At 39.7% G+C, this 25642-nt stretch overlaps 1 protein-coding gene across 1 annotated transcript in view; it reads right to left on the reverse strand.

Annotated features, from left to right (window-relative positions):
* Nucleotides 1-25642, reverse strand: part of LOC107750771 (fibroblast growth factor 11-like) — a 65645-nt gene that overhangs the window by 6951 nt on the left and 33052 nt on the right. The window contains exons 2-3 of the mRNA XM_016566295.1: nucleotides 21217-21327; nucleotides 10864-10967 (exon numbers count right to left, since the gene is read on the reverse strand). Of these exons, the coding sequence (XP_016421781.1) occupies nucleotides 10864-10967; nucleotides 21217-21327 (215 nt within the window). The remainder of the gene's footprint in view (nucleotides 1-10863; nucleotides 10968-21216; nucleotides 21328-25642) is intronic.

The raw sequence follows: 25642 nt of genomic DNA on the forward strand, positions 1-25642 counted from the left end.
TATTCGCATTGGCCCATGGAAACCTCTATGAACACACTTGACTTGACTTGGCCAAAAAAAATCGCGGGGGACGAATTTACGTTTGATTAAAAAGTGTTTACGTATTCTACACTCATGGCGCGCACACACATTAGGATAGGTTAGATGAATCGCTCCGTCTATAGCGCATTATGATTGGATGTTTACGCTATCAATACAGGAGACAAACCAATGGGCCACTGGCTGCTCGCTGTCCGTGCGTGATGGTCCTTGGCAAAAAACAAACAAACAAAAAAAACACCTTCTGTAGGCCCCTTAAATGCGTCGGCCCACCGGGAAAATGCCCGGTATGCCCGATTACCAGTCCAGCCCTGACTTTAAAACACTGATTGAGAACAGGGTTTATTTAAAATCAAATTTAAATAATTGAATGAATGAATGAATGAATGAATGAATGAACAGACGAATGAACAAACAAACAAATAAATGTAATAGACAAATATTGGTCTTATAATTTTTGAATAAAATTCATGCAAAATATAGAATTTTTGTTCCTATTTATTTTTTAGCTTTCATCAGTAAAGGACAGACTATTTTTCTTACATTTAATTCATACTATTGATTATGAATGACCATCTATCTTTCTATCTATCTATCTATCTATCTATCTATCTATCTATCTATCATCTGACTATTTCTATCTATCTATCTATCTATCTATCTATCATCTGACTATTTCTATCTATCTATCTATCTATCTATCTATCTATCTATCTATCTATCTATCTATCTATCATCTGACTATTTCTATCTATCATCTGACTATTTCTATCTATCTATCTATCTATCTATCTATCTATCTATCTATCTATCTATCTATCTGACCTTACTGCATTTTGCATTCACTTTATTCAGAAAGTATATTTTGGCATCATTGGTTGGCATCATTAAGGGCCAGACTACTATTCTCACAATTCAAATAAAACAATTTAAACAAAGTATTATGTTGCAGATCATAAGTGGTGACCGTTTATTAACATTTATTCACTATAGCCAATATTTACTCACTAATTTGGCATTTATTGAGTGTTCATTTTGGAACCTGAGTGTAAAGAAAGATGGAAAAGAAGAAAGTAAAAAAATGGATGACAGAAGAAACAATAGAGGGATAAGAAGAAAGACTGAGACTGTGGCAATCATGTCAGAACCATACAATCTTCTTCAGAGCACCACATATACACACTCAGACACACATACAGTGAAAAGTGCTTGCTTTCGCATTAACTTTTCACTGCTGCGGCTGTAAAATCTGTAACTAGTAGGGGTTGAATTGATTTCATGTAAGTCCGCAGCAAAACGTCAATGAGAATTTCCTCTAAAAAAGCCAGTATAAGACTTTGATGTAGCTGGATAGATGTTTGCACAGGTATGAAGCAATCAAAAAACTGCTTACTAAGAGTGCGTTTAACACACCAGTAAGCATTGACAAGCTTGCAGAATGACAGGGGCACGAGGAAGACATCCGATGAACTTCAAGGTGGGAGAAAATTAAATGAATGATTTGGTAGCTAATAAATAGGGGATACATAAACAGAAGGTTTTCTTGCAGTATATTTCACTGCATAATGATTAGTCAAATTAATTGCACTGCATTTCAAAGAGCAAAAACATGCTGTTGTGTTGTAATGAGATCTAATGAGATTGTAATTGCAGAGGCCAGCAATAACACCTTGTATTTGACAGCCCTAAAAATAAAGCAAGCAGCCGTGTTTTCTTCCTTTAACCACTTGAGACACTTTACGAAACTTCCTCAAGCACAGGTCTGAGAACAGCCCTGCACACTGCTGTTCTCACGGAGGCCATTACAAGACTGACAGCAGACTGACCCCAGGTCAGCACGAGAGGTGGGTTTCCTTTGCAGAACACCTGCTCGTCCCTGCACTGCTGACATCACAACAGCTGTAGCGGCGCGCTCGTCCTCTGCCTCTCTCCTTGGCTAGACCCAGCTGAGTGTTTGGGGAATTTCCAAGACAAAATAACACAACAAGCCCCTTCAAGACAACTCCCTTGCTCTTTTCTCCTTCAGCACATAATTAGTGGTCGCTTACACACAGGGACAGTTATAGGGACAGTTCACCCTGTAATGAAAAATCTGCTGAGAGTTTACTCACCCTCAGTCCATCCAAGATGTGGATGAGTTTGTTTCTTCCTCAGAACCGATATAGAGAAATTTTGTATTACATCACCAATGGATTCTCTGCAGTGAATTGGTGCTGTCAGATGTTTTTAAATTCAAACCGTTGCTTCTGGCCAACATCTGAATCTATAATCCATAATAACACTTCCTCTAGTGAAAATCTTCTATTGTCCTCTCACATTAAAATGCACCGACATATTTGTTTAGAACTATTTTGGACTGTTTTCGTTTGCAAACAGTGCTGAATCTGTGCATATTTCTCTCCTGATTTAAATGAGACGACTTGAAGAAAGCAATATTATGGACAGCTGGAAGCAACTGTTTGAAGATAAAAACATTTTAATGATGGATTTGTTTATTACAAACACGCAGCTTTTCACTTCACAAGACATTAACTGATGGACTGGAGTGGTGTGGATTACTTGTGGATTATTGTGATGTTTTTATCAGCTGTTTTGACCCTCATTCTGACGGCACCCATTCACTGCAGAGGATCCACTGGTGAGCAAGTGATGTTATACTTCATGCAATTTCTTCAAATCTGTTCTTATGAAAAGACAAACTCGTTTACATCTAGGATGGCCGAGAGTAAATTTTCAGCAAATTTTCATTTTTGGGTGAACTATTCCTTTAAGTTTTTTGACTTGAAGAAGAGGGAAAAGACTGCTGACTCAATGAGGACCAATCAAGTCCATTTTAAACAGGAAGGGCAAGTTCACAAGTGTGTGTGTGTGTGTGTGAGGAGACGGAGAAAGTGCAGGTGTGTACAAAAAGGAAAAAGAAAAGGAAGTGTGTGTGTGTGGACATGTTCGTGTGGACTAGGTGGTCTAAGGTCAGCTAGAATCATTTCGGGATCAGCAGTTAGACTAATTATTTCATCAGTGTGGGTGTGTGGGGACCTGGGTCTCGGATCAAGGTGTGTGAGTGTCAACACACACGCACGCACGCACACGCACATGCATGTGACTCAGCAGACTATACATCAAAGATCCACACAATTATACAGAAGACAACACTATTATCATTATACAGAGCTTGTCAGAACAGTGTGCAAGTAACAGCACCAACACACTGTGGAACTTGAAACCATTACTGAAGATTATGTATGTACAGTTTATTTGAATTCAGCAGAAAATGTTACACGTTAAAGGGACAGTTCACCCAAAAATCAAATGTTGCTACAAATATATATTTTTTTATTTTTACTGACATTTTGAGAATATCAGCGTTTTTTGTCCATACAATAGAAGTCAATGGTAATCAAAATGGTTTGAGTACCAACATCTTATTATGTTAAGAGAAAGGAAGCCATACAGATTTGGAATGACAGGAGGGTGAGTAAATAATGAGAGAGGTTTCATTTTTGAGTAAACTATTCCTTTAGAAATACATTGTGTTTTTGTGAAGAGTCATCTGAATGGTGTACTTTCACATGGGATGAAGACTGTATTCATAATAGCTTTCTATAAAAAGTGTTTTTATTAAAGGGATAGTTCACCCAAAAATGGTGAGTTAATTACTCACCCTCGTGTCGTACCAAACCCGTAAGACCTTTGTTCATCCTCAGAACACAAATTAAGTTATTTTTGATGGAATCTGAGAGCTCTCTGACCCTACCATAGACAGCAAGGATATTACCACGATCAACGCACAGAAACGTAGCAAGGACATCGGTAAAATAGTCCACGTGACTTCAGGGGTTCAACCTGAAAGTACCCCAGAACGTAATCAACGTAATCAGCGTTGTTTACGTTCAGTAGACAGCGCGCGCTTGCTGAACATAAACAACGCTGATTACATTGATTACATTCTGGGGTACTCTCCAAAATGGTGGAAGATGGTAACTCGGGGGGAAAAGAATTGCTGAATAAATTATGTTATTATTTTTTTCTTTGCGCACAAAAAGTATTCTCGTAGCTTCGTAAAATTACAGTTGAACCCCTGATGCCACGTGGACTATTTTACCAATGTCCTTGCTACGTTTCTGTGCGTTGATCGTGGTAATGTCATTGCTGTCTATGGAGGGTCAGACAGCTCTCAGATTCCATCAAAAATATCTTAATTTGTGTTCCGAAGATGAAGAAAGGTCTTACGGGTTTGGAACGACATGAGGGTGAGTAATTAATGACAGAATTTTCATTTTAGGGTGAACTAACCCTTTAAAGTACAGGAATAACAGCCATGATAAAACTAGCTGAACTCTGAACTCATCTTGATTTGAAATGTTTTACATCTGGGCTGGATAAAGCATACTTGGGTTGCACTGGAAAAATATTTCTAGATTTTGTCTACATCTCTCTCCATCCTTTGTCTGGGCTTTTCATGTGACCTAAAGTGACCTGTCCTGATTGCAGTGCAATGGGAAGAGGAAGGACAGGAAACAAAATGTGAAAAAGCCAAAAGGAAAATAGGAAATGAAAAGAGGAAAAGGAATGGAGAAACAGAAAGAGAAAGGGAAGGAACAGAAAAGGAAGGAAAACTGAAAAGAGAATGTATGGCTCGAATGTATGATATGTCATGGCCACTGTATTAAATGGCTTAAACCAAGTACCTTTTAAAACTTTGTCATGAAAAAGCTGGTCAGTTCAACAAAATCTGCCCCAATTCTGTCAGGTCACCTCTATCAGTGCAAATATGCATCTGTGTGTGTGTGTGTGTGTACACACACTGTTTTATTCCCACCTTCTCTCTCACTCTCTTTTTGTGTTCCTGGCCCAGGAGGGCTTCCACTGAGTGTTGAGTTTAAAAAATGGGTCAGGTTATAGAGACAAAGCACTATTTTTATCGGAAAAAAATTTCCAGTGGTCCCCTACAGGTAACACAGCACACAGCAATGACACAGAGTTTTCCAAACACCTTAACCTTTACATACAACTCTCACCAGATCTAACCTCAGACAGGAATGAACAATGAGAGAAAGGTAAACAGGGAATCACACGACAACGACAGAACAGATATGAGACAATAGCAGAAAAAGAGAAACAAATGACTGTGATAAATGCTAAAATGAATTGAAAATGAAATCGAATGATGAACGCAGCCCCATGGGCTGTGCTTTGCATGCCTTCACTTGTCAATCCATCTCTCACTATATTCCTTCCTATGGAGTATAGAGCCCTTTTTCCTGCTGTGAAACACCCTGCTGGCCTGCACGTACTCTTCCATCCCTATCCCTCATGAACCATTCAGCTTCTTCGTATTCCTCTTAAACGTCATCATTCTGTCAGATGAGGAAGATGACGGCCAGATTACTACAGTACATCATCATGCTTCACCAAAAAGCACACTCACGAGACAGCTGAGCAGAGGATCATGGGAAAGACCTCTGAGGGGCACATTAATTAGATTTAAACATGTAAGGTTAGAAATTTCATTTTGAGGCTTTATCAGGGGTTGAAAAGTGAACATAGTGAACCATATGCAAAAAACGCTAAGAGTGAACACCCTTACGCCAAGAGCACGAACATGAAGATAATACAATATAGACTTTTAATAAGATCTCCAGATGATGAAGGTTAATCCAAGACAGAAGGGAATATAAGCATTCACAACAACAGTTCATATCTGTGACATCACGCCCCCCTCCTGGAAGGCGCGACCTCGCACCGTAGGCGGTAGAGGGAGGGCGGGGGTTTCAGGAGGAGGGCGAGGGGCTGGAGAAGGGCAGGCAGGGAGGCACGCAGATGACCAAGGTAGCTCTGATGGTGGAGGAGCCATGGAGGAGGAAGTGCTGATGACTCCAGGGGGCCGACCAACGGCGGCGGAGCAGGTGGAGGTGGAGCCCGAGACGGAGAGCCGATGAGCCAGGGCGACAGGGAGGAGCAGATGGCTCAGGCGACTGAGGTGGAGGCGGAGATCTGGAAGGCCGCGGTGGAACCGGAGTGACAGAGGACCAAGGTAGAGCTGGAGGGATGGAGGAGCCTGACAGAGCCGGAGGGATGAGGTGTAGCCGGAGGAGTGGAGTCGCGAGGCGTCGGAAACAGGACAGACAGATAGTTCAGGGCAGACTGACAGTTCATAAGATGGTGGGAGAAGAATGGGCATGTTCGCATATAAATCCAAATCAGATTCAATTAAGTCCACAGAGTCCAGCAGCAGCTCACCCTCAGCGGTGGTGCAGTGGGCGGGGCTTTCCTCTAAGCCCTCGTGCTCCCTTGCATCATCCACCAGCGCGTGCACAGTTGCCAGCTCTCGCACCTGGTCTGACGTCTCAGACTCTAGCTACGGGGTGATCCTCAGCTCTGTCGCTCTTTCAGGCGATGGCTCGTCGGTCGCGGCGGGCTCTGGCTCTCCGTCAGCGGTGGGCTCAGGCAATTGCTCCGCACAGTGGGGTGATGGTGGGCTGGGCTCTGGGTCGGGAGTGGGGCTGGAGATATCCTCCTCAACGGGGCAGACGGAGAAATGTAGTCCATTACTCTCCAGCACCCACTCCACAAAAGTGGCGAAACTCCCCCGAGGACCATACCCAGACAACTTGGCCTGTGTTGCGGTGTTGAGGCTTGCCTTGTAGAAGGTACACAGGCAGTTGTCCGGGTAGTGTGTGAAGTTAGAGAGTTCCACGAACATCCGTGTGTGGTCCTCGAGGGTGAACTCCCCCTGCTCCAGCAGGAGAAGGACGACAGCGGGGGAATCCATTAAAAAAAAAAAAGAAAAAGTTAAAAAAAAAATGAAACAAGGAACTCGCCGCTTACACTTTTTTGTCGGCCGGTTATTCTGTCACGCTTACGTCAAGAAGATAATACAATTTAGACTTTTATTAAGATCTGCAGACAATGAAGGTTAATCCAAGACAGAAGGGAACATAAGCATTCACAACAATAGTTCATATCTGTGACACATACTATACTATATATATATTGGCTTTGAAGATCCAGGTTTCGAAATGTACCACATTCTCGAACAATCTGGTTAATTTAATGTAAATTAATAACATCTTAAAATTCAATGGGCAATTTCATTATGGATATAGATTTCTAGTTATGCCAAGCTCTAAAATATTTTATCAGGCAGAAATTGCGAATAAAACCCAGTAAATTATGAACAGCTGGAAAAGTTATGGGGCCTTCCAATATTGTTGCGGACAATGGGGGGAATCAAAAAGGATAGGAACCACTAGTTTAACAACCACATAGCAACAGTAGAACACAGCACTCAGAACACTCTAGCATCTGCATAGTAACAATCTTAAAATCATCTTGGCAACAACATAGTTGTGTGACAGTAAATAAAGACGGTAAGAGGAGAACGAGAGACCTGCAAGAATACAGGATGAGAGCATGACTGAGGTAGTAGAAGTTGAACGAGCATGAAGAAGAGAGAGAGAAGAGGCTGTAGGTGTGTGTGAATGATTTAGTCCCCGTGGAGGGCCGTGTCCGAGTGTGTCAGCCACTGGAAAACATGAATTATTGATAGGCTCAGAGTTTAGGGCAGGTATGTGTGACAGAGAGAGGCCATGTGTTCAGGGACATCTGATCTTACAACACATGCACACAGAGGTGCATTTGTGGCAGAGCGTGAACGAATCCCGTTATGCAACACACACACAAACACTTGCACCTTCTTATTCCAGCTCTGGAAAATATTAGTGGAATTTTAGTGGAAAATAAGGTAACACTCACTTACTCACTTAAGTGTCTACAAGACTCCACCTACTGTAGCACATTCATTAACCAATAACTGGTGTGTGTGAGAGAAGAATCTGAGAGATCTGTCAAACCATACACATATCAAAGCCTTCAGAACTCACTTTCAAAGCATTAGTTCACCCAAAAGAAACTTCTGTTGCCATAATTTCAACTTGCAAAAACATGTAAGATTTCACTTCCATAAAGTCATACAGATTTGGAACAACACACAGGGGTAAATAATGGCAGAATTTTCACTTTTAGTTGAACTAGTCCTTTAAGTAATTGCTAACACATTTGCTTTCTAAAAATATACGGCCAGCAGATTTTAACCATGTAAAAGGTACAAAATATTGCTTGCTGGTAATTGCAGTTTACATTGATTGTGGTAAATTTTTGCACAGAACTGTGGCTAATGTCCCTTGAGAAAATTAACCATGGTTTTACTAAAAATACAACCAAAAAAACATGGTTACTATAGTTAAACCATGGTAACCACATATTAACCCTTACGAAAAATAAGTTTATTCAAGTGTGCTATTAGTATACTTCTTTTAAACTAAAAATAGGAAAGTATACTTGTTTAATTTTCACAAGGGGTCTTAATTGTCTTAAAGTTAAAATGTTTGGAGATTTGCCACCAAACCTGAATTCTTGAAGTGATTATTAAGACTAACCCTGTGTTCAAATATGTTTGCTTCCCTACTACATACAGGCTAAAACAGTAGGGTACAGTGGAGGAAAACATTCCTCACATAACATTTCAAAAGTCAACAATATGTGTTTTGGTTCTATTGTTTCAGAATATTTTAAAGTTCAGGAGCAAGCTGTCTCCTGTTTTGTGTTTGCACTGCGTCTTGTGGCATGCTTCACTGGCTTCACACTAGTCTCTTTGGTTTAAAATATCATGCTAAAAAAAGATAAAAGTTAGGAATGAAAGTTAGGACACAGGTAGAGCGGTTTCAACGCTTCAGACTAAGGCAGAGAAGAGAGAAAAGAAAGAAAAGAGGTCGCTCTGCATGAGGTTTTCAAGGATAGGGATTTTCTCTCTTTTTTCAGGTATGGTCATTTCCCTCTGTGGAAAATGGGTCGACTTTCTTCCCATGAGGAGAACACATTCTCTACAGATGCTCTCCTTACAGGAGTAGAGAAAAAAAGAGATAGAAAGTGCATTTGTGCTCCTTTGTGTGAGAGCGGGATACATGATAGAGAAGTAAATGAGTTGCTTATTGAGATCACAACTTAGGGACAGTTGTAATTTGTGTAATAACTGATATAAATATAATTTTTTTGTTTATCTCACAAATTGTTTACGTTACCATAGCTTTTAAAACATAAAAATGTTTATATGATTCATTTTATTTTATACATATTTATGCATGAATGTGAAAAAATAAATTGCATCACACACACACACACACAAACGTAGTGTAAAAGTAGTGTTTATTTTAAAGAAAACACAAACACACTTTTACAAACGTGACAAAAATGCTATTGGATTTAAAGTACAAAAGAACAGATATGCAGTTCAGAATTTAAACATGAAAAATATTTGAGCACTTTCTGGTTGCCAGACTTAGTGGATCTTAAAAAAATAACTTTGAGACCAGTACTTTAGAAGACGCATAGCTAAGAGAAGTGGAGATCTTTTTGAAATCTAACATCACTGTATTTGTGTGCAGATAGAATTTGGTTTGATATTCTGATATCCATGCAATGTAATAATTCATACATTTTAAGTGCACTTTATGGGGGCACAGTACATCATGTAGGCCTATACACCACTCTTAGACTAATCATCTTACTTTAGTGTTATGAATTTCAAAGATGAAAAGAATACTCTTTTCTTCTCCAAATAAGAGCGAGTGGATCAGACAATAGAGAGAAGAGAGAAGAAAGGCTGCTCTACTGTACACTGCAAAGCAATGCATCTCTTAGCAGAAGCATGTCTTTCGCACAAGAGTTTAACTGGTAGAGAGAAATAGGCCAGATTAATGGAGTGTGTCACAGAGAACTGAGGCCAACAGTACTCACACTCACTGTCTGAGGACAAACGCACACAACAGTTAACTTCATTAGTAGCACCTGATACATAATCAAAGAGCATGTTGTACTGTGTAAGGTTTCCTTGAGCATATAATGCAGTGGAGACCCAATGTCTGAGACATCATTAAAATCTGGGATTTAAAATCTTCAGTTTTAGGATTTTAAAAACTTTTATACAAAGGGACATTATAAAATAAAATGAATAAGAAATATTTACGATTCTAATAATTAAGGCTATTTTCAAATCATTTATGAAATAGAATAAGATTTATAATTTTTATACACACTACCGATCAAACGTGGAATAAATGAGAATGATTTCTGAGGGATTATGTGACACTGAAAACTGGAGTAATGCATGCTAAAAAAAAGAAACTGAAACTATGCCATCACAGGAAAAAACTACATGTTAAAATATTTTGAAATACAATTTTGTAATAATATTACACTATTATTTTTTTTGTATTGTATTTTTGATCAAATAAATGCAGCATTGGTGAGCATAACGGAAACAAAACAAAAACACAACAAAAATCATTCATTCCAAACTTTTGACTGGTAGCATGTAAGTTTATAATAAATAAAAAGTAAATATGAGAAAATGTAATATTACTGTACATTTGATTCTGCTGTCATTAAAACAATTTTCAATTCAACAGTATTTGGTTTAGAAATCTGCAGAATAAAAGCTTTTTCACTGGTGGCCTCTACTGCATGGCGCTGACATCTTTAACATGATAAGATGTGTTAGGACAGGTCTGGAAAGATTTGTAGTAGCATGTAAGTTTATAATAAATAAAAAGTAAATATGAGAAAATGTAATATTGCTGTACATTTGATTCTGCTGTCATTAAAACAATTTTCAATTCAACAGTATTTGGTTTAGAAATCTGCAGAATAAAAGCTTTTTCACTGGTGGCCTCTACTGCATGGCGCTGACATCTTTAACATGATAAGATGTGTTAGGACAGGTCTGGAAAGATTTGTAACCTATTGATGATTATGCTGTAGACTTACTGATGTGTAGAGGTAGCCCTCGCTGTTCATGCCTATGTAGAGTCCTGTCTTGGTGCTCTGGATGGCCACTATCCTCAGACCCACAGGAATCAAGTTGAACAGCACTGCAATTCAGAGAGAGAGAGATTTTAATCATCAGTGTGGATGGTCTGAAATTTTGCTCGATATGAAATAAATGATGAACGATTCTCAATACTTCTTTTTTCAACGTGTTATGAAGGATGAGAATTTCTCTCCAGTGCACCTAAGGTGACACACACCCCCAAAACTGACAGTTTCAGCAGAAACCTGAAATTACAGACCCCAGTGAAATGAGCTTTCAGATTCGGTGAGGCACATTAAAGAGAAACGGAGAAATCTCCTTACACCTCGCTCTTTGTTCTGCCATCGCTCTGCCAGCCGTAGCCAACAGGATTTCCACTGTTTCCAAAACTGGGATGTTAGCTTGAGGCGTGTGCATTCTGTGTGGCACGGGGACGGTTGCGCGTGCTCATTCATAAGCCTTTTGAGCTGCAGATGAGAGTGTGTCTATTTTGGTGTGGAGTGTTGACCGACGGGACCATTGGTGAGAAACGTCTTGAGCGACATGTTGACTTTAGAAGTATTGACAAATGCCTCGTGGCAAAGTGTCTCCACGGGAGCGATGCAGATTTGAGTTGCACCCTCCTAGTCTCGTGACAACCGCGGGCATGACAATGCAGACCTCATCTGAACCCCAAACCTTACAGCCTTAAAATAAAATAAAATACATATATTATTCCACTGTCTTGCAGCAAGTCAGACAAGACAATATAATATTTATAATATTTAGCAAAATAACAAAGCAATAAAATAAAATGAAATAAAATATAATAAAATTAAAACGACTTGCATCATATTAATGCTAAAATAAAATAAAAATGACTTGCATCATAATAAAATAAAATAAAATAAAATAAATACATATATTATTCCACTGTCTTGCAGCAAGGCAGACAAGACAGTGTAATAGTTATAGTATTTAACAAAATAACAAAGCAATAAAATATAATAAAATAAAAACAACTTTCATCATACACTCTAAAAAATGCTGGGTTATATAACCCAGCGCTGGGTTAAAAAGGGAGAAACCCAGCTATTGGGTTGTTTTGACCCAGCGGTTGGGTTCAAAACCTGGGTTATATTTAACCCAGCATTTTTTAGAGTATATTAATAATAAAATAAAATAAAAATGAGACACATAATAAAATAAATAAAATAAAATAAAATATAAAATAAAATAAATATTTTACTGTCTTGTCTGCTAGCAATGCTGGCATCAAATTACGATTCAGATGACAAGCTATAAGCTATATTCATAATATAAGTAGTAAAACTGGTTTTGATTAGATGGGATCTTTCAAATTAGCATCAAATCTACTAGTGACAGCAGAACTAACTTGACCAAGCTTTTAACTGTGGTTCTCAGTACCAATTAATGATCATCCAAAGACAATTAAACACCTTAAGCCATTAAACAACATTTGCTCATCACCATAATGAAATAAGTTTCCGCTAGAAAAAAAAAAACATTCAACATCAAGTTATGCACTTGCCTCAGTGTGTATGAGCGTCTGTGTGTTTACATGTTGTGTCTTGTCACCCTGAAGCATCACTACAAAGACTGACTGTCAATCTTTATTTATTGCCTTGGTGACTTTTGGAGACACAAAGAAATGGATGACAACCTTAGGTCTGCCTCTGTCAAAGTCCATCTGTGCTTGGCATTATGGGATAAGGGTCAGGGCATAAAACTTGCCTGTCGTTCATCCTCTCTCTCTATTATGGAGAATCTGTTCTTTCTTTTTTCAATAAGCCTCAGCACATTGTATTAGTACACTGTCAATAGCTCTGACATCTCGCTGTCTGTTAAAGACCTTCAGAGTTTCTCCCTCTTCCTTTTTTTTCTTTCTCCTACTCCATTCTTCTCCTTCCCTCCTGGGCGGGTTGAAGGGAGGTCATTAAATGTTAGTATGACATTAGTAAAACTTTCTGAGCGTTTAAGTGTTCTTGAGGGGGCTGTGCTGAGGAAATTATATCTGCTGTATGTTTTATCTCTAGTTGACCATATCTGCAAGATGCGTCTGAAAAATGTCTATGGCCAGATGGACATTTACAGGATAAAACTAATTCCACAGTTGCATTACCTCACTAACAGGTTTGTCTTTTGCCTTTGTTTAACTTTCAGTTATGTTTTTTTTTCTGTCTAGACACTGGCCTCACACCATCTTTTCTTTCTCACTGCTGTCTTGTTCTCTTTGGTTAACCTTTTCTGTGTGCCAAAAAAGATGCCAGAATCTTGCTCTTTTAGAATCACTCTCTCTCTTTATCTCCCTCTGGCCATATACACACTGCAGTTGTCACTCCTCTTCTGAGATCTATATGCTCCATATAAATATAATATTAAATAGTATAGTATATATATAATTTAAATAAAATATATAATAGTACATATAATTTCAATATATTTGTACATTTATTTGGTCAAAAGCAGTAAAATTGGGAAATATTATTACAAATTAAATATACAATAGTGTTTTTTATTTGTGATCTTACAGAAATCATTCTAATGATTGCTGCTGATTTCATGCTCAAGAAACATTTAATTATTATTATTTATTATTATTATTATTATTAATGTTTAAACGGTTGTGTTGCTTAATATTTTTAATATTTAAATATTTTTAATCTTTTTTCTGTTATTTTTTTTTGTAATTTGTTTTGTCAAGGTATTCTTTTTTTCTTTCAAAAACAAACAAACAAAAATATGCAAATTAGTGTATATATGTCAGGATTATGGAACTGTTTTGGTGTGTTTTCCCTCCCCATGTGCTCCGTGACCCGCCCTCTTCCTTGTTTGATTGGTTTCATGTGATTCAGGTGTGTCTTGTCAATTGTCCTCATTACCCCATGTATTTAAGTCCTTCTCACTGCTGTCTTGTTCTCTTTGGTTAACCTTTTCTGTGTGCCAAAAAAGATGCCAGAATCTTGCTCTTTTAGAATCACTCTCTCTCTTTATCTCCCTCTGGCCATATACACACTGCAGTTGTCACTCCTCTTCTGAGATCTATATGCTCCATATAAATATAATATTAAATAGTATAGTATATATATAATTTAAATAAAATATATAATAGTACATATAATTTCAATATATTTGTACATTTATTTGGTCAAAAGCAGTAAAATTGGGAAATATTATTACAAATTAAATATACAATAGTGTTTTTTATTTGTGATCTTACAGAAATCATTCTAATGATTGCTGCTGATTTCATGCTCAAGAAACATTTAATTATTATTATTTATTATTATTATTATTAATGTTTAAACGGTTGTGTTGATTAATATTTTTAATATTTAAATATTTTTAATCTTTTTTCTGTTTCAAAAACAAACAAACAAAAATATGCAAATTAGTGTATATATGTCAGGATTATGGAACTGTTTTGGTGTGTTTTCCCTCCCCATGTGCTCCGTGACCCAGTTTCTTCCTTGTTTGATTGGTTTCATGTGATTCAGGTGTGTCTTGTCAATTGTCCTCATTACCCCATGTATTTAAGTCCTAGTCTGTGCGTTCTGTCTTTGTCGGGTCTAACAGTGTGATGTACATGTGTCTTCTCCCGTTCCTGGTTTGGATTGCCCCTTGTGTGGATTTATTAAAGACTGTTTATTCTAATCTACGTCTCTGTCGTTTACTCCGACACAGTGCGTGACAGAAGACCCGACCGACAAAAAGTAAAACTTAGCTGCGTGTTTCCCCTCCATTTTGTTTCTGTGTTTTGTTCAGTGTTTTTTTTTTCTCCCGTTTGTCTCCTATGGATCCCTTCGACCCCTTCTCCCGTCCGGGATATCTCCTCCTCCTGCTGGAGCAGGGGGAGAGATCGCTCGAGGTCCATAGCAGATTGTTTCTGGAAATCGTCCATCTTACCAGCTACCAGGACGACGCGCTCTGCGCGTTCTATGACGACAGGCTGAACCCAGCATGCAGTGCGCCGTCGTCCGAAGATGGCCCTCGAGCGGATTTTGCCACCTTTGTGAGTGGATACTGGCGAGAAACGGATCTCCGTTCACCGTCTGTTCCAAGGATGATCTCACCAATTCCACTCCGGACCCAGAGCCCAGCCCACCATCACCCTGCTGCGCTGAGCCAAAGCCAGAGCCCACCGATGACGGAGAGCCCAAGCCCGCCGCGACTGACGAGCCATCGGCGCATGGAGCGACAGAGCTGAGGATCGCTGCTCCGGAGCCGGAGCTGCTGATGGCGTCAGACTAGGTGCAAGAGCCGGCTACATCACCTGCCACGAGGGAGAATGCCGTGGACAGCGAGAGCGCGGAGGGGAGCTCCGCCCCCTGTACTATGGGCTGAGGGTGAGCTTAATGTGTATCTGGGACTGCTGGACTTAGAAGGAGAGGTTTTGGATGTATATGCTGACCTGCCCCCTCTCCTCCCTCCTTCGTCGGAGCCCTCTGTCAGCCCTGTCCCCACGTCAAGCCCAGAGAGGGCTACTATTCCCAAGTCTGGCCCACCGGCCGAATCACTCGCAAGCCCTATGATGACAGCAGCTATCTCCTTCACCTCAGCCCAAAAGAGGAGAATGAGGAGGAAAGGACTGTTGGCTCTAACCCCTGAGCAGAGTCGAGAGATGGCTCTAGACCCTGACCAGAGTCAAGTGATGGCTCCAGCCCTTGACCAGAGTCGAGAGAGTGCTTCTGTTCCTGAGTTCAGCCCAGAGAGGGCTCCTGTTTCCATGTCCAGCCCAGGGAGGGCTCCTGTTTCCACGTCCAGCCCAAAGAGGGCTGCGGTTCCCACGTATGACCCAGGGAGAGCCTCAGTTCCCGAGTTTAGCCCAGAGAGGGCTCCTGTTCCTGAATTAGGCCCAGAGAGGGCTCCTGTCCCTGAGTCCAACACAGAGAGGGCTTCGCTCCTGCATCCTCCACCGCTGTCGTCTGGCAGCCCCTCTGCTCACACTCAGCCCACCATCTGTTCGGTGCTCGCACCGCGGGTCTGCTCGTCTGCATGGTTGGAGGATCCCTTGCCGCCGCCTCCAGCCTCTGAGTCCCAGACTCCGCCTCGGCCCATCGACCCAGCGGCGCCACCATGGCTCCAAGCTCCATCCCCTCCTTCCCTTCAGCTCCTTCTCGGTCCTCTGTCGCTCTGGCTCCACCGCGGCATTCCGGATCCCCCGCCTCTGCCTCGGTCGCCTGAGCCATCTGCTCCGCCTTGGCCCTTCGGATCCTCCCCGTCGGCCTGGCTCATCGGCTCTCCATCTCTGCCTCGGGCTCCTCCACCACCTGCTCCGCCTCTGTCAGTCAGCCCCCTGGAGTCGTCAGCCCTTCCTCCACCATGGCTCCTCTCTCCGTCGGCTCCACCGTGGGTCGCCGTTATGGCTGTGGCCTGGGTCCTGCTTGGCATCCTCCTGCTCCAAGCCCCTCCTGTCTCCTCCCTCCATCGTCTCCACCTAGAACTCTGTCTGCTGGCCCCCTCCCGGGTGCCCATCCTCCTCCCGAGCCTCCTCCCAAGTTTCCACTGTCCTTCCCTCTGTTGTATCTACGGCGCGAGGACGCGCCTTCCGGGAGGGGGCGATATGTCAGGATTATGGACCTGTTTTGGTGTGTTTTCCCTCCCCATGTGCTCCGTGACCCAGTTTCTTCCTTGATTGATTGGTTTCATGTGATTCAGGTGTGTCTTGTCAATTGTCCTCATTACCCCATGTATTTAATTTCCAGTCTGTGCGTTCTGTCTTTGTTGGGTCTAACAGTGTGATGCACGTGTGTCTTCTCCCATTCCTGGTTTGGATTGCCCCTTGTGTGGATTCATTAAAGACTGTTTATTCTAATCTATGTCTCCGTCGTTCACTCCGACACAGTGCGTGACAATATAAATAGCACCATTCACACACTACCTTCATCAAAATTGATATTTAGATGCCATTCATATATTTCTTGTTTCCAAACTGGCTCAGGGATCAGTTTCCACCTCAGAGTAAACAAAAAAGTATTTGTGAGAAAAAGTTTGAAATTAGAAATAAAAGTCACAGTGCTGAGATATAAAGTCACAATTACTAGAAATAAAGTTGCAACTATGAGAAATCAAGTAGAAGATAAGTCACATTGCGAGATATAAATAAACATTTTAAGATGAAAAAAATAGCTGTTGCAATGTTACTATTGCAAGAAATAAAGTTGCATATGTAGATATACAGTTTTTCATAGCATTCCACCCACACAAAGAACAATAATGAAGAGGAATCACTCCTATATTTACATGCTGTTATTCCTCCCAAAACGTTGCAGTGTCTATGTGGCCTCTGAGGCCAGTAGAAGGTGAGGCAAAAAGTAGAAAAATGCTGTAATAAGGAATCAAATTTAGTTGCAAAGAAACCAACTCCACCTGACTCTCTCTCTCTCTCTCTCTCTCTCTCTCTCTCTTGTATCTTTTCAAGTGTAAGTACTTGAGCAAGGGTGAAATGCATGATCAGCTCAAGATGTTCATTGGCTGAAGGTGAGGAGAGCACACACACACACACACACACACACACACAGCAAGCGTCTCATCATTCCTCTCCCATTTTGCTCATTAAGACATTACATAATCAACTTGTGGTTCAAGTGAAGATGAAAATGAAAGCAGGAGTGCCAGTCCGTCAGGCTGCATACCCTTCCCTCCAAGGGGGCACAAGCTCTGTGATGGAACACCTATCACTGCCATAGCAGCTGTTCTTTTGGCTTTGCTAGGAACTGCCGGGACAAGCACTGTGCCATCTGGGGACCTTGTGCTAATCTGTGTAGAACTACAAAGTTTGCTTGAAAAAATTAAAGAACAATGTTGTTCTGTATCTTAAAGCAGGTGAATTGGAGAACATGAACATGAACCCCCATTCTGAAGAGAGAAAGGATCACAGAGATTACTAACCTTGTTTACAATTACTGAGCATGTTTGCTGGAGCTCATGCATGCAAAATAAGTTTTTACGAAGGCTTTCAGTCAGGTCAGGCCTGGTTCTGAGGCCAGTGTAAAGATCAGAGAGGTGTATGATGGGAATGTGTGAGACACAAACTAGAGATTTTCTCCATTGTGATCTTGAGCTGGACTGTCTCGTCACTTAGTAAACTGTTGCTTTACATGCTAACCAACCATGGAAGTTTCCAAAGGAGTCTATCAGGATGGATCAAGTTGTTTGTCTGTTTAATGATGGAGTTGTATATCATTATAACAGAGGGGCTACAGATATGAATCAGAGCATGTTAATTATTTATTCTCTCTCCATGCTGATTTGGCAGTTTTTGGGACTAATTAGCATACGCCGCAGTGTGGTGCATAAAGAGTAGCCTCACCAAGACCCCCTCACTGCTAATGAGAGGGCACACCTCTAACATCTGACCTCAGTCAAAGAGACTGACAGAGAGAGAAAGAGAGAGAGAGAGAGATGGATGTGTGTAGCAGAGGACTGTCAATTCTCTACTCTTTCTTGATCCTGTTACACAGCAAATGTGAACACCCACTGCAAAATAGAGGAATGAGCATGCACAATTAAATGTTAACTTTTAAAAATAAGTAGCTTTAACATGGAACCTTTCAAGTGCACAAAATGTTCTTTAGATTATTAAAATGTTCTTCACACTAAGAAAAAATTGTTATTTTAAGAACTGTTCACTGAAAGGTTCTTTGGAGAACCCAAAATTGTTCTTCTATGGCACTGCTGCTAAAATCCACTGTTGGAACCTTTATTCATGCGTGTTCAATATTGGCTGATACAATAAAAAAAAAAAAAACTTTAATAACAACCGATAACCAAGATGGTACTGATATGCTTTGAAGAAATTGTGTCATTGTTTACTCATACTCATGTTGTTCTAAACCTTTATGACCTTCTTTCTTCTGTGGAAAATGAAAGAAGATATTCTGAAGAATGTTTTGGTGTGTTTTTTTAATACAATGAAAATCAATGGGGTCAAATGCTAAATGGAATATAAAACCTTAAAATAATATATTTTTTAAACAATCACTAAGCCACATTTCTCAATATTTAAGTCACTTTTTCAAACCTCTTCTTGGTTGGAAATTTCACATCCAAAAGTCTACTAAAACACTTCTACATGTCTCAAATCAAGTCATTCCTCCATAACACAAACGTAAAAAAAGTGACCTAAGTTTTGAGAAATGTGTCCTAGCAATTGTAAAAACAGTAAAGAATGTTTCTTTTTTTTTTCCATCCAATGATAACCGGTAAGGTCAAATGGTAATTTGCACCCACTGACTTCTACTCAATGGACCAAAAAATGCTGAATCATTCGTCAAAACACACCTTCTTTTATGTTCCATAGAAGAAAGTTATACAGGTAACGATGTGAGGATGAGTAAATGTTGACCGAAATTTCATTTGTGAACCTTTAGGTATGAGTTTAAAATGCAGGGATGTAGCCTCTCTAAATAAGGTCTAGCGATGGCTATGTCTTAATGTAGACAAATCCTGACCCACACACAGCCTTTCTCCAGAACGGGTTCAGTCCTAATTTCAGGAAGCAAAGCAAACTGTACGTCAGTTAACATAGCAATTTCACCTTTCTCTCACCTCAGTGCACAATCCGTATATAACAACCATAAAGTCTAGACAGCAATCATACAGCTCTGCCGCTTGATTTCTTTTTCTTTCACCTTTTAAGTAGCTCTATAAAAAAGTTATTTAACTTTCGCACTGTCTCCAACACAAACCACACAGCTGTTCTCAGATGGTCCCCTTCTGTCAAACCCACTACAGCGAACACACACTTGCACAATATCTGACACACACCTCACCTGCACCGAATTAACCGACAAGGCACTGTTAAATGACTTTTATGCAAGATTTATGGATGGAAACACTTACGAAAATCCTTTCATCGACTGACATAACAGTTTTGCCTCTGGAAGGATTTCAAGACGTCTGCAGTAAAAAGTGGAAAAACCTTGTGGGATTTGACTGTTTTGTTTTGTTTATTACGTTCCCATATTAAAAAGACATTACAGGGCATCTGTTTGGCTGTGCTCAGAAATGCGTCTCACGAGGGGAACATGCAATTTATGAGAAGAGTGCTGCATATTTTAGGAGAGCCCATACTGTACATTAGGACCGGAACATTAGGTACATTAGGAAATGAAAAGCAGCAGATGAGATATCATTAATATATTATTCTCTTCTGCAGCAATGAAATTAAACAAAGAGCAAACTGAGACCTTTTGCTGATGCCTCTCACTTCACACGTTTTCTTATGAGAAAAAGAGCAGAGTCATCTCACATGTGCTTCTTCGGGAGTTTCAGAAGAGATCTCAAAAATATCTTTAACTGTGCTCAGATTTTCCAAGATGCCAAAACTGCAATCAAATATCAGTGATGTTCCTGAATTTGAAATGATTTTGAATTCAGACCTTCAATTCAAATTTCAAGGTAAGGTAGAATTGAAATAACTGAAATTCTAAGAAACATTTTTGTCAAGACAGTGTTAAATATTTGCTTAAAAATGCCTTTGAAAGTTTTGAAAAAAAGCCATATGGATGGATGGATGGATGGATGGATGGATAGATGGATAGATGGATAGAGAGACAGACAGACAGACAGACAGACAGACAGACAGACAGACAGACAGACAGACAGACAGACAGACAGACAGACAGACAGACAGACAGACAGACAGACAGACAGACAGACAGACAGACAGACAGACAGACAGACAGACAGACAGACAGACAGACAGACAGACAGACAGACAGACAGACAGACAGACAGACAGACAGACAGACAGACAGACAGACAGACAGACAGACAGACAGACAGACAGACAGACAGACAGACAGACAGACAGACAGACAGACAGACAGACAGACAGACAGACAGACAGACAGACAGACAGACAGACAGACAGATAGATAGATAGATAGATAGATAGATATAATGATATAATGATAGATAGAACGATAGATAGAACAATAGAACGATAGATAGATAGATAGATAGATAGAATGATTGCCCAAGCCTGGTGTCCATTAGGTCTCCTGGGCTATGATAGAGCAACCTCTGAACAAAAAAATCTCCTGAACATGCTGTGAAAAGGACATTGCACATATCTGGCTGATGCGAATGGTTTATATACTGCTGTGAGGAGGGCAAGGCATTATACACCACAGGAACAGACACACACTTTGATGTTTGTTTCCCATTATAATCTGTGGGTTGTAATGTGATAGTGAGTTCAGGTAAGGTTAACAGGATTTTTTAAAGCTCTTAAAACGTGTTCGAAAAAGATTTGAGCGCACGCACAGACGCACACACCCACATATCTCTGAGCACGCACTTACAGAAGGAGCTGTTTTCGTCCTTTGTGCCGTCCAAGGTGCCATCGGGTAACATTTGCAGGTAGAAGCCATGCCGACAATACAGACGTGTGACGATACCTTTCAGCTGAGGGTCTGAGAAAAAGAGAGATAACATTTCATTAGACATGTTGTGCATATGCTAGAAAAGGAAATCTCAATGCATCAAGAATACATGCTGGTGCTACAACAGTGAAGGTTATATCAGGATGCCTGAATTAAGAAAGACACACACACACACACACACACACACACACACACACACAAACAAGCACAAACCAGTCGATACATCTTTAATTTTACAGCTTATCTCAAACAAACTCAAATACAAGCATCCATGTTTACAAAGCACATTAGGAAGATAAGAAGTTGTTTCTGTCTGTACTGGACAATGGACTGTGGTGTAATAACAGGAACAAAACATTCAGGGCTTCTGTCTTTTATCTCCTTTTCTTAGAGTTTACAGCACCAACAAAACAAACTACACAAAAGAGTTCAGTGAACTGCTATAACATAATCTAAACTCATTCTAGAAAGAGATGCAAAACAGAGCAATTGTTCAAATGTATTGCATAAAACTGTATCCAACTGACAAATAAGTACCTTAAAGTGATAGTCCACTCCAAAATAAATTCTGTCATTGTTTACTCACCCTCACATCGTTTCAAACCTGTGTGATTTTTTCTTCTTCTGTGGAACACAATTTACAAAGGAAGATATTTTGAAGAAAAACAGTTTAGATTCCCATTGACTTCCATTATATTTTTTGACCATACAAATCAAAGTCAGCGGAATTCAAAATAACTTATGTTGTGTTCTGCAGAAGCAGGAAAGTCATACAAATTTGGAACGACATGGGTGAGTAAATTATTTGTGTGTGTTTGTGTGAACTATCCCTTTAAATATTATATTACAATATGGTAATAATCATTCAGTATCATTGTACCACGGTGCCTGATAACACTGTACCATGGTACTTCCATAGTAATTTTTTAAGGGACATTTTGGGCTATCTGCTAAGAGAGGGCTCTCTGCTCTGCTTTAGAAAGTTTACTAAAAATAAAAAAAAACAAATAAAATATATTCTGGTTTTATGGGTTTTTGAAGGAGAAGGGAGGTGATAGATAATCAAATTAACTATAACCGCTGGTAAGGGATGTGCCTAGCAGCCTGCTGGAGATCTGTGTAAAACAACACAAGTGGGACACTGCACTCTAAGCCCGGATTTTGTGTTAATACAACATTTTAAGTGGTCATTACTTATTCTTTATTGTTCTTTAGAAAATGGTGTCTGTATATTAAAATCACATGCTTTACTATGTAGGAAACCAACAGTTTTGGGTGTGCATACAGTTGCTTAATGACTAATAGTAACTAAACAGGCACATTTATAGAAATCATATTTTTAACATTATTAATAATATTAACTTTAAAGTGCACTGTGTCGGAAAATCTGAAGTGAATAAAGTAAAAGCAAAGGCATATTAAATGTGAGCAAATGATGTTATCTAACTACCTTCAACAAAACTTACTACAAAAATAACACACAGCTTTTTTTGAGGTGGATTTTAAGTGTAAACACAGGCTGCTTTTTAAATATTAAGCGATCCCATTAAAAGCACAGATGACAGGTAAAATGTATATTGTTGCAGCAGCTGTCCAGAGCCTAGAGTCTAGAGAAAGAAAAATTGCAAATAATATATATTAAATAATACTATATTAGAAAAATATTTACAAAAAGAAAAAAAAAGAAAATTCAGCTTTGCCATCACGAGTAAATGACATTTTAGAATGTATTAAAATAGAAAACAGTTATTATAAATTGTAATAATATTTCACAATATTACTGTTTTTACTGTATTTTTGATCAAATAAATGCAGCCTTGGTGAGCGTAAGAAAAATCTTACTGAGCCCAAACTCTTTTTTCACTCTTTTTTCCCAAATGCTCACTTTGTGTGCCTCTCCCATTTCCTCTCAGCACTCCCTCTATGTAAAACACTGCAGAAATAGTTTGGTCTTTCTCTCTGCAGGCCTCTATTTGCTAGTGTCCATTGATCAGTTTTGAAGGTGAGGCCCTGAGGGGCCAAACTACAGTTTTAACATTCAGCTACATGGCACAGTGTCTGGCTGCCACCGCCACAGTCCACAGACAAATCACCGCTCACAGAAGCTGGGAAAGAAATATGTGTGCGCCTTCGCAATAAAGGCTCCACACAAAGCAAAGAGGCGGCAAATAACGGTATTCACAGATTAAACCCACATATTCTGCCGTGTTAAGGCACATTTCCTTCATCTCCTCCGACTCGGTTGATTCAGGCTGTGTAGGAAATTTCCCGCAGATCAGTCTTTGTCAGCCTCTTTAGTAGCGCTGCCGTGACACGCTTTGAAAGCCACACACAGAGCGGTGCTGATACACAAGCCCTCTCTGTCTTCAGTCTGCACTGCATAACCATAAAACCCATCTCCGGGGACAGAGGGTGTGAAGGGCACTCCTGATGGGTGATATTGATGTGCGTTTGAGTGCGTGCGCTCAGGGATGCCAGTCTGCCAAGAGCCCAGGCTTCAACAAAAGTTACACAGACACATTGGCCCACCGGGGACATCATCTGGTTAGAGATCTCCTTTCCCTCTCTATGCCTCGCTATCTCTCCTATAAGCCCCGTCATGGTGAGTTATGTGGTTTTGCATCTCTCTGAATAACACCATACATCAACCAATCAGCTGGAGATGGAGTCGTCGCCTTCCCAAGGGGGAGAGAAAAGTGAACGAGTGTTACGGAGGGAAAACAAGAGAGTGGGCAGAAGTTATGACACAGTTATTTTATTGGAAGACATTCACACGCTAAATAAAAGAGGAAGACTCTCATACTTCACGCAAAGCATCGATAAAGCTTTCAGGCACAACAGATCCTAACAAAAGTCTGGCTCCTGCACTGCCATATTTCATTTGGAGCAAGAAAGGGAGAGGGGAGGCGAGAGACGAAGAGAGATACAAACAAAAATAAGACTGCATTTATTATCCAGCATGTGAGCACATTTAAGGGGTCATATCATGTTTTTTTTTTTTAAATCCACCTACAATGTGTTTGTGCCAAAAACAGACATATTTTACAGTTTTGGATGATAATTTCATTTCTCTGACCCTTAGAAATAAAAAGCCTGTTTTTTGTGCTGACTTTAAGAAATGCCATTTCATCAGTACTTACAGTTTCAGTAATTTTTGTAAGAAATTAATACTTATATTTAGTAAGAAGGCATTAAATTGACCAAAGTTACAATATAGGCTTTTACATTGTTATAAAAGTAAAAACAGTATAAATGCTGTTTGTTTTTTGTTTTTTTACTTTGTATTAATCTATCCTGATGATGTGATGATGATTTGAATCCTGAAATATATGTTTTTCTGAAAACGGTTTTATTTATTAATTTTTTTTATGTTTCTTGAGCACCAAATAAGCATATTAGAATGATTTCTGAAGGATCATGTGACACTGAAGTCTGGAATTATTCAAGGGAATATTCATAATATTATTAATATTAATCACAGGAATAAATGACATTTTAGCCTTGGTGAGCATGAGACTTTATAAAAAATAAAAATAAAAAAAATTCTTACAGACCCCAAACCTTGTGGTAGTTATTGCACATTTCAATGCTAGAAGCAAAATAACTTTGTAAGAAATCCTATTAAGAGTTCAAATCTCCACTGCACAAATGTGCAATGCTGAACTACTAATAGATGAATAACTCTATAATGGTCAGAAGCTATTTAAATGTACAACAAATACAGTTCAAATTCAACAAAACAGTCCCACTCAGCAAAACTAAAAGCATATGAATCAGATCATCTTATAAACATAATTCTGATTCCTCTCAACTGCCTCTTCATATTAAAAACCTGCAGACTACTTGTTTTGCATAAAATTACAAAAACATACTTGTCAAGCACAATATTGTCTGTGCCGAGCTAACAGGAGTGGAAAGTGTACAAGTGCATGCTTCATATTCAGAGGACGTATTGGGCTAAAGTGCATAAAATTACAGTGGACGCTCCCTGCGGCCTAATGTGACTGTGAGTAATGAAGGGGGGCGGGGCAGAGCTAGCCAAGGCTATAATGACAATATTTAGCTGGACAATCAATCACTTGCCCTGGGAACAACTCTTACATTTCTCACCAAACAACTGACCCAAACTCAGATCCATCCATCCATCCATCCATCCATCCATCCATCCATCCATCCATCCATCTATCTATCTATCTATCTATCTATCTATCTATCTATCTATCTATCCATCCATCCATCCATCCATCCATCCATCTATCCATCCATCCATCTATCTATCTATCTATCTATCCATCCATCCATCCATCTATCTATCTATCTATCATTAGATCATATTATCGTTCGT

This window comes from Sinocyclocheilus rhinocerous, unplaced genomic scaffold (genome assembly GCF_001515625.1).
Source record: "Sinocyclocheilus rhinocerous isolate Xijiao unplaced genomic scaffold, SAMN03320098_v1.1 scaffold1564, whole genome shotgun sequence".
NCBI lineage: Eukaryota > Metazoa > Chordata > Actinopteri > Cypriniformes > Cyprinidae > Sinocyclocheilus > Sinocyclocheilus rhinocerous.